Source organism: Eptesicus fuscus, chromosome 8 (genome assembly GCF_027574615.1).
Source record: "Eptesicus fuscus isolate TK198812 chromosome 8, DD_ASM_mEF_20220401, whole genome shotgun sequence".
Classification (NCBI taxonomy): domain Eukaryota; kingdom Metazoa; phylum Chordata; class Mammalia; order Chiroptera; family Vespertilionidae; genus Eptesicus; species Eptesicus fuscus.
The window spans coordinates 95,875,107-95,891,005 of NC_072480.1; the positions used below are offsets into that span (position 1 = coordinate 95,875,107).

General features: G+C 39.1%; 1 protein-coding gene across 2 annotated transcripts; it reads right to left on the reverse strand.

Annotated features, from left to right (window-relative positions):
• Nucleotides 1–1,735: 1,735 nt before the first annotated feature.
• C8H4orf47 (chromosome 8 C4orf47 homolog) lies at nt 1,736–15,743 on the reverse strand. Of its 2 annotated transcripts, none has more exons than XM_008151902.3 (8): nt 15,618–15,743; nt 13,707–13,889; nt 11,709–11,928; nt 8,461–8,598; nt 8,281–8,356; nt 4,850–5,029; nt 3,489–3,652; nt 1,736–1,944 (listed from the first exon to the last, which is right to left on the reverse strand). In XM_008151902.3, the coding sequence occupies exons 2-8, from the start codon at nt 13,804–13,806 to the stop codon at nt 1,896–1,898; spliced, it is 927 nt and encodes a 308-aa protein (XP_008150124.1). In that variant the 5' UTR covers nt 13,807–13,889; nt 15,618–15,743; the 3' UTR covers nt 1,736–1,895. The 2 variants fall into 2 exon arrangements, with proteins under 2 accessions (XP_008150124.1, XP_028016940.1); XM_028161139.2 differs by having other exon boundaries at nt 15,593–15,743.
• Nucleotides 15,744–15,899: the final 156 nt, after the last annotated feature.

Here is a 15,899-nt window from a genome sequence, read left to right on the forward strand (position 1 = left end):
CATTATACTTTGGATAGGAAATAAGAATTTTAAATATTCTTTTAGAAAAAAAGTAAACAGTTATGAGGCAAGATAATACAAATATGTACATTTGACAACAGGAAAAGTTCTCTGTACCATCTGCAATCCCTTTAAAAGCCAGATTTATACCTGGATTGACATAGTTTCCCCCATTGGGATAAAAATGGGTCCAAATGAAGAGTACTGCAACCTCTGTACATTCTGACTACCAGTTCTGAGAAACCTAGGATGGCAGAAGGACAAGCCTAAGAAAGCACCGTGAACCAAAAATAATTTCCTGCCTGGCTGGTGTGGCTCAGTGGTTGAGCATCGACCCATGAACCAGGAGGTTAGGGTTCAATTCCTGGTCAGGGCACATTCCCCAGGTTGCAGGCTGGATCCCCAGTAGGGGGCGTGCAGGAGGTAGCCGATCAATGATTCTCTCTCATCATTGATGTTTCTATCTCTTTCTCCCTCTCCCTCCCTCTCTGAAATCAATAAAAATATATTTTAAAAAAACGAAACAAAATAAACTGATGAACAAAATAGATCCAGAGACACAGAAGCATGGAACAGACTGATAAATCTCAGAGGAAAATATGCATATATGCATAACCCATGGACACAGACAATAGAGTGGTAAAGGCCTGAGCGGGGGTGGTGTGGGGTCAAGAGGGTCAAGGAGGAAAAGGGGGGACATCTACAATACTTTCCACAATAAAGATAAATTTTAAAAATTAAAAAAAATAAAAAGAATGGATAAAGATCATTAGGAAAAAAATAACTTTCCCAATGCATTACATTAATAGATAATGTAAATTTCTCTTTTATATTACAAATACCACCGCCACCCCTAAAATCAATGAGGACTAATGATAGACCGCATGGTGAATTATCGTAATGTGTTTTTTTAACAACAAATAGTTTGAAAAGTGAGTGCAGAAGAGAGAACTTGGAAACCAGAGGGCAAGGCCCGGGGGTGGGAGGGGCCCCCGGGGAGGCAGCTTGGACCGCTAACCAGCGGAGGGGCAGAGAGGACACCAAGGACCACCTTCATCCACCTTGTCAGTTTGTCATGTTTTATAAAATAATGAAGTGAAAGTGTGTTCCCTGTTCTCCCTTCCCCCAGCTCATCCTGGGGCTGCACTGGGTGATGCTTTAGAGGTCATGAATGGAAGGCAGGTGCCCCATAAACTGAGACATCTGCCTTACCGTATAAAGTGTAAGTGAATCTATGAACTATGAATGGGTCCATATTTATCCTGGATAGGAACGCTTTAATAGGCTGACACTTGATAGCTATCAATCCAATTTTCACCTCCAAGTTAAGAATTTACTGTGTCCTTTCTACCCCTCCTCAGCCTCCACATTCCCCTCCCCTACAACTCTTTTTCACGTTAGGAGTACGAACTCTCAGCTGATACACTACACTTCAAAATTGTACAAAAGTTCTAAACATTATATTCTCAAAAGCACATACCAGCCCAGCTGGCATTGGCTCAGTGGTTGAGTGTCAACCTATGAACCAGGAAGTCACAGTTCAATTCCAAGTCAGGGCACATGCCCCAGCTGTAGGCTCCATCCTGAGTGTGGGGCCTCCAGGAGGCAGCTGCTCAATGATTCTCTCTCACCCTGGATGTTTCTATCTCTCTCTCTCTCTCCCTTCCTCTCTGAAATCAATAAAAAATAAATTGGGGGCAGGGGAGGGGGGGAAAGACACATACCAGCAATCTAATTATCAGCAAAAGATATTTATTCATTAATAGTACTAAGACAAGAGTATTAGAGTGGTAGGATTAAATATCTTTTAAATGTTTGAGTTATCTATCCTACAACATCTTACATTTTTTCAAATAATTTGCACTTGATAATGAAAGCTACTTGACTTCCAGAGCCTAAAAGGATGGTATTGAAGCAGTCTTGTAGTTCTTCATATTCAATGCCCTAAAATTAGAAAGTAAATGTCCATTTAAGTGTATAGGTACAGGTAATATATCTGTAGATTCTTATAAAAAATGTTTTACAACTTAAAAAATTAACAATCCAAAACAACATGTCCTCACCAAATTAAAAAGCTTCACTTTAAATAAACCAAAAATATTTTTAAAATGTAATTTAGGAAGGAAAGATTGATTTATGGGACCGATTTTAAATACTATGATCTAGAGATTTACTAGTTTTAAAATGAGGGTAAAAGGAGCTTAAACTTGATTTAAGGTAATATTTGGGATAAGGTAAAAAGAAAGAGATTTCAATAAACTCAAAATTATAAACAGAAGATAAACTTCTGATTTTTCAAAGCAGCAATCAGTTGCTCTTTTCTGTCCAAACATATTCGCTAGGACACACATAGAACGCTCTCAGGTCTGTTCTCTGGATAGAAAAGGACTCGGAGAAAACTGCCCCCAGAATATTACTCCTGTAGACACAGTTAAATTACATAAACGTGAAAGGGCAATTCTACTTTTGTGACATAATAATGTCAGTATCGCAATCACTGTCTACAATTGATAGGGTGTACTTACTCGTGTCTTTTATAAAAAAATATGAATTTGGTATCCTTTAATCCACCGCAGGATTACATTGAAGTCAGAAATATGTGAATTTGTTTCATTGGCATTAAAACATTTTTCAATGAACAGATAGAAATGAATTATTTCACTTCTTTATGATATTGCACACACAAAAAATGATGGACTGTCCATTTCTAATGTATGTTCTGAGCTCCTGAGAACTCAGTTTTCAGAGTGCTCAAAACCGGGATAAAACTGAAATTTTAAGATACTTTAATAACATGTTTTTCTGCCCTAACCAGTTTGGCTCAGTGGATAGAGCGCCGGTCTGCGGACTGAAGGGTCCCAGGTTCGATTCCGGTCAAGGGCATGTACCTTGGCTGCGGGTACATCCCCAGTAGGAGGTGTGCTGGAGGCAGCTGATCGATGTTTCTATCTCTTTATCCCTCTCCCTTTCTCTCTGTAAAAAATTTAAAAAATAACATGATTTTCCTCAAAGTTTTATAAAGTGATGTCAATAGCATTTTTTTCAGGAAGAGGAGTATTTCCAGTTTTCATAAGATTATTTCAAAGTTAAGAACAGAAACCTTAAGTGTCATTAGAATTCTTCTGAGAGCCTGGTGCCCTATAACAAGGGTCAAAAACTCTCTGAGAACAATGTTAACATGTGCAGCTAACTGGACGATAAATACCTAAGTAGTTTTCAGTGACTCGTAAGAAGATGCTACAGATTTGCTTTAAAAATTATGGACAGAATAGTTTGGTACATAAATTAAACTTTTTCAATTGAGAATTTCATATGGGAAAGAAATCTCTGCAAGGGAGGGAAGGTATGTGGAAAGAGCCGAGATTTCTAAAATCACCCAAATTTGTCATTTTTAAAAGTGTGTACAAATAAAAGACAGGGTTTTGAAGAAATCTAAACGTTGAAAACCATTTTTCCTGGTTGATGAAGTAAATGTAACATATTACTACCTTTTGACGTTCAAAGTCATTATACTTTCGATTGGTCTGCTTTTCGGTCCTCCTGGCGGGTGGAAAACCTTAGCAATTTTGCTGGGTTTTTCAGATTTAGCCGAATACGGGTCGGCAGAATGTGAAGGGTAAGGGTCGAATGTTCCTGCCTTCATTCCGCCAGCCTACAAATCAAAATGAGACCGTTTTATGTGGTTTTATAAAAGCCTTCTTAAAAATATTCGATGTTGAAGTTTATACATATTTTGTATTGTCTATGGAGTTGGTTTTACATTTAAAGAAAGTTGTCTATTTTGTTTCATTCAGATACCAGCAATTTCATGCGGTTAAGACACTGTCATCCTAAAAGTTCTCTTATATTAAAACTAGAGGCCTGATGCACGAAGATTCGTGCAAGAATGGGCCTTCCTTACCCTGGCTGCCAGCACCGCCTTCGCTCTGGCCGGAGCCACCTTTTTGCTCTGGCCCGGAGCCGCCTTTCTGCCTTCCCACACTGCCCAGAGGCCCAGAGCAGCTGGGGTGGTGCAGAACGCCTGCATCATCACAAGTGTCCTGCCCCGCCCCCAGCCGCTCTGTGCCTGTGTATGCAAATTAACCCACCATCTTTGTTGGGTTGATTTGCATACTCACTCCTGATTGGCTGGTGGGTGTCATGAAGGTATGGTCAGTTTGCATCTTACTCTTTTATTAGTATAGGTGCAAATGCTTAAGTTTGACTACATCAAATTACTAAATTTCTGAATAGCACAAAATACCATAATCAAAGGAAAAAATTCAACAAACTAAAATATATATATTTTTTTTCAACACAGGTGAAAACAGAACAATATCCTTAGGATACAAAAAGATCTTACAAATATCCTACTAGAAAATCTGCAGGAAAAGTAAACAGGCAATTCACAGAAGGAGGAAAATGTATACACCAAGGTTTATAAATTAAAAGAAGCATTTCCATTTTAATTCAAGCTTGTAAACTTCAGCAAGGTGAGAAAATTCATCTCAGTCATTTCAAAAACTAAAAGATGGTCTGGCTTTTTATGATTTTGAGAAAAACTATACCTAAGATCTAGATAGGCACTTAGAAAAATCAACTGTAAACTCAACTATATTTGAACTGATTAATAATCATTATAAGAGCTTCCTTATTCCCATATACTGGCCATACTTTATGACTTTTCATAATTTTATAAAAACTGGTTTCATGATTCTTGGCGTGAATACCATGTAAACAAAAATTTATTGTTTACATGGGCAATAAAACAATTTGACAGCAAGAGGCACTATTTCTTTAAAATGCTTAATATTAAAAAATAATAATAATAAATGCTTAATATTTTTTCATTCTAAAACTCTTAACTTACCTTTTTACCAGGAGAAGAGGGCTTAAAAGGGCTTGGGAGTACTTCTTTCTTCTCTGCTTTCTTAATTGGAGGTAAAGGTTTCTCAGAAAAATAAGGATTGGTATCAAAATATTCTCTTGGGTAAAGGTTTAACCTGAAAGGTCCCCCTTTGAGTAAACGATGGTGCTCTTCATTATCTTTCTGTGAATTAAAAGGTTAGAAATTATGTATCATAAATTACTCCGACTGATAATAACGCAGAGTCGCATCTTATTTTACATTTTAATAGAAGCACATAGATTTTTAAAATATACACTGCTAGGCTCACATTTTTTTTTAAACATTCCTTTGTTATGTTCTGTTTTTATGATACTAAAGATATGCTTACTTATGAACAAGAAAAACTATGATTGTTCATTTTGGATATCAATTTATTTGAAGTATAGAGACCTATTTGTCATCTGAACAAATCTCTATTAACTCTCTGGGGGATATGATATAGTAACAAGAGATTGGTCTCCAGTTCAAACTCTAACTCCCTCCCACTTTTCAGCATTTCTTGGGGACTCTGGGGCCTTTCAGTGCCACATTTTCAACCCTAAATGAGGATAATACCCGCTCCTACCCCCCCCCCGCCCCCAGGCATGCTGCTGTAAAGATTAAATGAGATTCTGTGTATAAAGTACCTGGCATATGGTAGGCTCTTCATAAATGTCAGTTTTACTTCTGAGAATGAGGAATACTTACTTTTTACATTATAACATGCTTATATTACAACATTTTTAGCTACCTAGTACCCAAGCAAAACAGAGGGGAGGGGTGGGAGAGGGGAGGGAAGGAGGGAGGGAGGAGAGGAGGGGAAGGAGAGGAGGGGAGAGGAAGGGAGGGGAGGGGGAGAGGGGAAACAGCAAAAATATCTGCATAACTAATAGCTGAAAATATTCTAAATTTAATGAAAACTATAAATTCACAGATCCAAGAAGCTCAATAAACCCCAAGCATAAGAAACATGAGAAAACTACACCAAGGCACATTGCAATCAAATTGCTCCAACGAGTGATAAAGAAAATTTTAAACGTTACCAGAGGGAAAAGAGACAGTACAAAATAAACATGATAGCAGATACCTTGTCAGAAACAATTCAACAAGAAAACAGTGGAGTAATCTCTAAAATTCTAAAAGAAAAAGCAATGGTACATTTAAAAAATTATTTTCAGAATTAATTTTAGGAAATCCAAGATTTCTCACTTATAAATAATAAGTTATGAAAGTAAGAACAAAAGAGCTCCATCTACTGTGAGGAAAGAAAAGTATCTTATACCCATAAAGTTTAGGATGGAAGACTAATTACTGAGCCACATGTATTCATATATTATGTATTATTACTATTCCTACAGATGAAAAGCAGTTTATATGTAATTTTATATAAATTGAATAATCCGTACATAGAAACAGAGATGCTTCATTTCAAATGACCAAGGCTTCTGCCCAATTTAATGGAAAACTTTTGGGTTTGGACAACGCATTTGCCAAACGATCACGATCCTTCTATCTCAGCCCACCCAATGCCACTTGAAATCACCACAGCAAAATGATCAAAAACTGCCCGCCTAAAAATACAAAAACAAAAACACTAATTAAATGGTTGCCATTGCCCTAACTGGTTTGGCTCAGTAGATAGAGCGTCGGCCTGCAGACTCAAGGGTCCCAGGTTCGATTCTGGTCAAGGGCATGTACCTTGGTTTCGGGCACATCCCCAGTAGGGGGTGTGCAGGAGGCAGCTGATTGATGTTTCTCTCTCATCGATGTTTCTCACTCTCTTTTTCTCTCCCTTCCTCTCTGTGAAAAATCAATAAAATATGTTTAAAAAAATAAATAAATGGTTGCCATTTAATTTCTGTTGCTTAATGTCCAATAAATTTGACTTTTTATTACTACCAGCTCTCTTTAAGTTATGTTGATATTGTTAAATTATGTTGATATTTTTCCAAAATGTATAAGGGTTCCTCCATTCATATGTAGGCGTTCCCCACATAAGTGAATATGTTTCATTATACATCAAATATTGTATAAAGTGAGTGCAAAAGGCATATAACAGTTCCGTTTCAGTGTTTATCTCTGCTCTTTAATGAAGTGAGGAGTTTTCTCCATCCTTTCACCCTCTCTTCTGTAGGCATGCATCCATTCTCTACTTCCACTTTCTCGATGCTCTCCCTCACTCCTCCATTCCATCACTCACCCTAATGGAGCAGTACTCCCACTACTTGGCTGTGGTGGAAACATGGCTAAGGGTTAGGATATGACTCCTCTACTCAAAATCGAAGGTATTTGATCAGGCTGAGTTAACAGAAGCCCCACAGCTAGTTAGAGAGAGGTGAGAGATGTGACCAACTACAGCAGCAGGTAAAAAGCTCACCCTGGGAAAAGATGAAAGGATCTATAGTAAGATGTGGAAATCTAATATCAAAAATGAAATGTAAAGCCGAAACCGGTTTGGCTCAATGGACAGAGCGTCGGTCTGCGGACTGAAAGGGTCCCAGGTTCGATTCCGGGTCAAGGGCATGTACCTTGGTTGCGGGCACATCCCTGGTAGGGGGTGTGTAGGAGGCAGCTGGTCGGTGTTTCTCTCTCATCGATGTCTCTCCTTTCCTCTCTGTGGAAAATCAATAAAATATATTTAAAAATTAAAAAAATTTTTTAAATGAAATGTAAAAATGGAACCCCCATTTGACCCAGTGATCCCACTTCTAGGAGTATATCCCAAGAAACCAGAAACACCAATCAGAAAGGATATATGCACCCCTATGTTCATAGCAGCACAATTCACCATAGCTAAGATTTGGAAACAACCTAAGTGCCCATCAGCAGATAAGTGGATTAAAAAACTGTGGTACATCTACACAATGGAATACTATGCTGCTATAAAAAAGAAGGAACTTTTACCATTTGCAACAGCACGGATGGAACTGGAGAGCATTATGCTAAGCGAAATAAGCCAGTCAGAGAAAGATAAATATCATATGATCTCACTCATATGTGGGATATAATGCTCAACATAATTTGATGAACAAGAATAGATCCAGAGACAAATGGCAGGGGAGGTGGGGGGGAGGGGGCGCGGAGGAAAGAGTTAGAGAGCAACCAAAGGACTTGTATGCATGCATATTAGCATAACCAATGGACACAGACACTGGGGCGGTGGGGGCTTGCCCAGGGTGGGAATAGCTGGGGGGGAGGGTGTTAATCAGGGAAAAAGGAGACATATGTAAAACTTTAGACAATAAAAAATATTAAATGTAAAACTATCACAATTCATAAACATCAGTCTGCCCGCCATTGCCCAAGTAATACAAACATGGAAAACAAAACAAACCATCATTAGATTACAAGTGAATTCTTTTAAGTCAACTAAATGAGAAAGGTTGAAACAAAGCTGAAGTAGATTATTTTACCTTATAATTTAGTTTTGCTGCATCATAGACATCGGCAGAGTGTGTGAACGGCTTACCTATCGTAACATTTGCATAGCTAAGGAAAGAAAATGAGTAATGGTGACTTCAAAGTTCAGGAATTTTAAATTTTACCTTTTTAAGTTCAAAACAAATGATATAAGAGCATTAAATATATCTTACCCATATCCGGTTCCTTTCTTTCCTGGGCTTGTGTATAAATTCTTCCCAGGTGCCTCATATTTTTCTCTGGGTTTGGACTGTGCACTGAAGAATGGGACTGGACCACCTATTGTTCCATAGTAGCTTCCTACTCCACATCTTATAGTCAAAAAAACAATAACAGAGCAGGTTAAAATGGCCAATTGCGTGTTATATATATTTTAGCACAATGTATAAAAATGATTGAAAAATGAGCAAAATATATGCAATGGAATTGACTTGCTTAACTTTGGTAAGAAAAAAAACACATTTTTATTATAGTTTTTAATCCAATTTTCTCCATTTTTCAGACAAATTTTGAGATGAGTTTTTGATTGTTTATGCTTATTTTAAATGTTCACATAAACAAAATTCATAACCTCTAGGAAGTTAAAATACTTTCTATTAATCTCATTAACCATAACAATAAATAGACTTTTTTGTCTGTTTAGGTGAGGTTAGTTACTCTATGGCAAATCCTATCTAATAATAGAGTAATATGCAAATTAGTCGTCACTCCGCAACAAAATGGCAGCCCCCATACCCACAAGATGGCGGCGCCCAGTCCCCTCAGCCCCGCTGCTGGACTGTCTGGCCTGTCCCACCAGCAAACAGAGCACTGAGAGCAGGACATGGCGGCTTCCTTAGTGCTGCGGCAGCAGGAAGCCGCCAGGCCCTGCGCACATGGAGCCAGTGGGCAATCGGGAAGACTCCAGTGCCAGCAGAGCAGAGCATGGCGGCTTCCTGATCTCAGCAGCCGGGAAGCCGCCAGGCCCTGCAAAGCCGGGCATGGCGGCTTCCTTAGTGGGGCAGTGGCAGGGAAGTCCCCAGACATGGCAGACAGAGCCCAGACAGCAGGGCTTGGGGGCTTCCCTAGTGGGCAGTGGTGGTGGGAACACCCCCAGGCCCCGCAGACAAAGCCTGGACAACAGGGCATGGGGGCTTCCTTAGTGTGTCCATGTCTGGGAAGCCCCCAGGCCTGGCAGACAGAGCACACTGCAGGGCATTGGGGCTTCCTTTGCATGGCACATGGCAGCAGCAGGCAGAGAGCGACAGCAGGGCATGGGGGCTTCGTCTCCATGGCTGCAAGGAAACCTCCAGGCCCCGCAGAGAGCAGAGAACCATGGGGAGTGGGCCTAAGCCATCAGTAGGATATCCTCTTAGAGCTCCTGGATTGTAGAGGGTGCAGGTTGGGCTGAGGGACCCCCGTGCACGAATTTCGTGCACCGGGCCTCTAGTTAGCTAATAAATGGCCAATTACTTCTGACCATCCACTCACTGGAAACTATACTTTCAAAACATACAAGTATTGTTCCTGCTGCTGATGGCATAATGAATCTCATGACACTTTGCTAATTTTCTTCTTTTTGGCTCATACTAATTATTATAGAAAAAATTAACAAATTTTTAAAATTTTAATGTTAAATTTTCTGGACTCACAATATATATTTAATCATTAAACCATTTACCACCCAATACTTTATTTTAACAAATATTATCTTTAATAAAATTTTCACAATAAGAAGGATAACTAATGTTAGTAACAGTCATAGTCTCTACTTTCCAACTTATCAATGAAGTAAACAAATTTTAATAATCAGTAAATGGCATCCAAGACCAGTGAAACCTTATTATCATCAAAACTTGACACTGGTTATACATTTGAATTAAAATTTTTAAAAACTAGAAAGACATCAATATTGGTTACTTATTATCTCTGGCCTACAAATAAAGGTTCCATTAGGAGAAAATACTCATTTTTATTAATTGATATTTGTGAATATATGTCATAAAATAAAATATAAGGAGACAAAGCAATGACATTGCAGATAAAAGGTCAGTTATCCACAGACATAATCTAAGTAGAATTTGATTTAATGCAAGCAATAAATATCGGTACATTTAAGATTTATTAAATGCCTGTGGTTCCATAATTTGGTGGTAAGTACCAGTATAATGGCTTATTTCTACTAGCAATCTCTCTTTTTGAAAACTTTCTGTATCCACTAAATTACAGATTCTTTTTTTTCTCATACTTGGGAGATTTAAAAAGAAAGAAAAATTAGTCTAACTACAAAACTGTTGTTATTTTTTGACTGACAAATGAATATTATAATCCAGCGATTTTCAAGTGGTGTGCTACAAGAATTTTTAAAACATACAACCTGACTACTTAGACAGGGGCACTGACTTCTTTTCCCTTAGATTGTCAAATTTAAAAAATGACAATGGCCAACACACTAATAGCCGTCCAGTGTGAATGAATCAATATTATACCTATTTTGCCCTGGCCAGTGTCCCTCAGTGGTTAGAGTGTCAGCCTGTGCACAGAAAGGTCTGGGTTCGATTCCTGGTCAAGGGCACATACCTGGGTTGCAGGTCGATTCCCAGTGGGTGACAAGGGGGATGGGGGCATGCCGGAGGCAACCAATACATGGGTCTCTCTCACATCCATGTTTCTCCCTCCCTGTATCTGTCTCTAAAATCGATGGGAAAAATATCCTCAGGTGAGAATTAACAATACTAAAAATTATACCTATTTATTTTTGTCAAACTGGCAAAAAATATAATATTTTTTTATGTTTGCAGAATTTTAGTAATTAGTTTATGTTTGCCATAAGATGAAAAAGGTAGAAAATTGCAGTTATAATCTAATGGATCAAGGCAGCAATTTCCAATTATTACCACAAGAGGTCAAAGTTCATGGGGGAAGACTTAAAAATAGGAAAAAATTATTTAAATTGTAAAATAACCATATTACATGTAAAGGACTCTTAACATATCTTTGATGATTTAACTTCTTTATTTTAAAAAACGGCTTCTCCTAGTTTTACTTTTTTATTAATACTTTGTAAAAGCTTTTTAAAAATAGAAAAAACAGCCAGAGCACAGATAGGATGACCCAAGGTGATTGTTTTCCCTGACTACTTGCAGATTTTTTATCAACTTTATTTTCATTATTTAGTTGGCCTTTATTAAATAAACTAATAGAGAACAGTAATATAAATAATCCCAAATTTAATGTGATAAAGACAATTAATTTAGTGAAAAATACCTGCCAACTTAAATCTTCCAATATAACTATCCCCAGTTAAGACAAAATAACCAGAGGATCATACTTTAAAAAGTGAATCATATGTAAGTAAGTCCTGTGGAAAAACAAACACTTAACTTGGGCTAGAGGAGAGAAAGTTGCAGACGTATTCAAGAGTTTTCCCCCAAACACTTACGATTTTTTTTCTCCGTTACTAGGGAGGAAAGCTTTGCCTAGATTTTTTTTTGCTTCTTCCATCATACGCTTTCTCCTCACTTGATTCAGATTTGCATAACCTTCACCTTCAAAAATCCTTACAAAACGGGGCTCAAAGTAACCTGCCTGGAGATCTGACATTTCTTTGGATCCCCCAGGTAGCATCTGTTTATTTTTGCTTGCAGCTTCATTAAAGGGCCCTTTAAAAATAAATTAGGAAAATGGTAATTTTGAACTCACTAGTAATTAAAGAACATGAAAAATAACAAAAAAAGTTTCAAAATGTGACATGGGCCAATAAGTTTTGAGGCCTAAAACTTGTTTCAAATGTTCACTGAAAGCTCTGTGTGAAAGGCTATGTTGACAATAAGACCTAAGAGGGTTACATTATAGACTGTGAATTTCAGAGCTGGAAGAGACCTTAGAGATTATCTAATCCAACGCTTCCCCATCTACATAACTGAGCAACAGTGTGTGTGAAATGTCAATAAGTGTGTGTGTGAGTGTGTATGTGTGTTGTGTGTGTGTGTGTGTGTGTGTGTGTAGGTTAAAGTGGAGAGTGTTCACTCACACTGAAGCAATACTCAAGACACATGAGTGCCTTTATGCACTAAAAGACATAAACAAGAATGTTCATAGCAATTCAGTCATAATAATCAAAACCAAGAAACAGTTCTGCCCTAGCGGGTTTGGCTCAGTGGATAGAGCAACAGGTTGTGGGCTCAATCCTCAGTACAAGGCAGCCAGTCAATGATTCTCTCTCATCATTGATGTTTCTATCTCTCTCCCTCTCCCTTCCTCTCTGAAGTCAATAAAAATATGTATTTTTTAAAAACAGCAAGAAACGGTTCAAATATCCATCATTAGAACAAATTAAATAAACAGTAACCCTGTAATTTTTTAAAAAGACTTTTTATAAATATTTGGAACTTCTTTTATAATTTAGATTAATTTTAGAAGTCCTTTCGTGATGTGAAGTATTTTTTGAAGTGCAAACAATCCTTAAATCAGCTGGTTATTTCAATGTGAATTTGTATCACTGATTTTTTACCTTAAATTTTTGAAAAGTAATATATTCACATCGTTCCAAATGCAACAGTATAAATATCTGTACAATAAATCTTCCCCCCATACTTCGCCACTCCGTTCCTCCTCTCCCACAGGCAATCATGATATTAAATTTGTTTCCCAAAGAATGTTTAGGCATGTTCCAATACATATTTTCATATATTTTCCTCTCTATTTTTAGTGTTCAGCATACCATATACACTATTCTGCACCTTAATTTCTATTTTATTTAATAACATACCTTGGAAATGTTTCATATCAATGTATTCTTTTTTATTGCCACATAGAGGTCATTCAATAGCCAAAAATGTAACAGACATTTTAAATGATTATTTACTTTAGCTCTCATTTATAACTCTTCTTAAAAAATCCCCGGCTATTCATTTAGCATTTTATTTTTCAAGAAGGAATAGTAGGTGGCCTTTTCAAGTACAAATGTAAACACTATTTGCATAGTAGAGTGTCCCACTTAAGGGAAAAAAAGCTAAAAACAACATATCCTGGGAGAAAACTGCCATGAACTCTTGGAAAGAAATAAAATTACTTACGAGGAGAATACTTAAAGATAGGGTAGTGCAAAAAAATGGAATCCTCTTAACTCTATTGCAATTTCTCAAATTTATTCAACTTTAGAACTAATACTTTAAAGTACGGACCATTAAAATATCAATTGGGCCCTGCCAGGGTAGCTAAGTTGGATAGGGCATCATCCCAATACAGCAAGGTTACAGGTTCAATGGCAGGTCAGGGCTCATACAAGAATCAACCAATGAATGCATGAATAAGTGGAATAACAAAGGGTTGTGTTCGTGTTTCTCTAGATAAACAAATAAATTTAAATATCATTTAACCAAATTCCCATACAGAAAACGTCCACGATTAGGCGGTAAATGAAACCAAATATACTTACGATCATATTGTGACACATATTTATCACCAACAGTTATATATTCCATCTCACTGAAGAGGCCAATCCTCTCCATATCAGATTTCCCTCCTTCTCCAGGCATTGTGGCGTCTCCTGGAGGCGTTCCCTGGATCAGTCACTTCAAAAGGTTCCTTTGGGCTACTTCTATGATTCCTCAAGCCTACCCTGCAACGAAAAATACAGGAGGGAATGTTCAGGAAAAGGGTGATTACTAAATTTCAGTCTCAATGACCTTCAGTCTGAAAGTGAATGTTCTCTATAAAACAGTAGCCCCAAACTAGGTGGGGAGAGAACCTATTTTGTGGGGCTAAGGCTGATGGTATTCAAAAGGATCACCCATGACCCCTCCCTTTGCCTCTCCAGGTGAAATACCCACAAACTACAAAGTGTGTCTGATAGCCTTGTTGCATTACCATTCATCTTCTGTAAATGATGAAAGTATGACTGTAATAATTTCCAGTGAGGTATAAATACTGTGCAAGCAACACATCCTTCCTTTGAGTGCAAGTTAGGTTTAAAAGGCATCATTAACTAGGGCAGGTGTTTTCAGTTTACCTCAAATGACTTAAGGGTACTGCACTGTCCCTCATACTGAAAATTAGAACTTAGTTTTTCAGAATGCACAACACATACAGGTACTACCCTCTAGGTCCTGCGTTTTTTTTCAAATTTCATGTGGGGGAGAGAACAATTTTCTAACCGAGATAAAAATAAAGAACAACAAAACAAACAAAAATCCACACTTTAGGCAGGTTACTAGTACTTCACTGTGCCAAACCCTTTCATTCCCGCAATTAACACTGAACCTTCCTACTACCTAGTTCATTCATCACTGTAATTCCCTCTATCATAGCCACATGTGCTTCTCTTTCCATGCCCTCATCATGGTTACCTAATAGGTTATCATTTTACATCCATGTGTAGGGATCCTTTAACAATTGTCTTAACACACACACACACACACACACACACACACACACACAATTGTTGGCTCTACAAAGGCAGGAACCAAGGTCTGAGCTTGGTTTTTATCACAATACTAGAGGCCTGGTGCATGAGATTCATGCACTCAGGGGGTTCCCTCAGCCAGGCCTGCGCCCTCTCACAGTCCGGGACTCCTGGGGGGTGAGGGGAGATGTCCGCCTGCCGGCTTAGGCCCCTAAGCCGGCAGGTGGACATCCCTCTCACTGTCCATGGCTCTTGCAGTCCAGGACCCCTCACTCCTTACAGCCTGCCTGCAGTGGAAGCAGGAGAGGCTCCAGCCACCACTGTTGCACTTGCCAGCTTTGAGCCCGGCTTCTGGCTGAGCAGTGCTCCCTGTGGGAGCACACTGACCACCAGGGGGCAGCTCCTACATTGAGCATCTGCCCCCCTGGTGGTCAGTGTGCATCATAGCAACCGGTCATTCCTCTGTTCGGTCGATTTGCATATTAGGGTTTTATTATATAGGATTCCCAGTGTCTGCACAGCACCTGGTGCAACAGAGGGAAAACAGAAGTCCCTGCATTGAGTCTTTCCACGACTTAACTCTTCTTGAGCAACATTTGCAAAATCCTTTATTCATTTATTTAGCAAATTCATTGCAAACCCCTCTTCTGGGTAAGGTTTGTCGGTAGAAGCTCAGAAAACTGAGATTTTAAAAGGCATAGATGCTGCCCCAGAGAGCTCCGCTGAACGTAAGTATAACACAAGTGGAACGTGCCAAGTTCCCTCCGAAAGGATGGAGAAAGGTGCCGCGGGTGGGGGGGTGTAGGAGAGGGTAGGGGGGTGCAGGAGGGGCCGAAAACTTCTGGCGAACGTGATGAGGGGAAAGAGTTCCCATTAGGGAAACGGAGGCTCAGAGTGGGTGGGTATCTAAAGGCCAACACCTGGCGGCTGCGAGGACCAAGTCACCTCTCAGAAGGGCACTCAGTCCGACCACCCAGACCAGACCGTCTCAGCTGCTGGAGAGCCCAGGGCTGCGAGCCACCAGGAAGCACGCGCTCCCCACCCGGGACCGTGCCGCGCTGAGCCGAACGCTGGGCGAACCGCAGGTGTTTATTGTGACGCGTTGCCTGGAGGATGGGAGAATCCATTCCAAGGACGCTGCGGGGGACACGTAGAGACTTCGAATCCTCATCGAGCAACACGCGGAAAGACTTAGGAGTGGGCTGGGATACGGACGATTCAACCAAT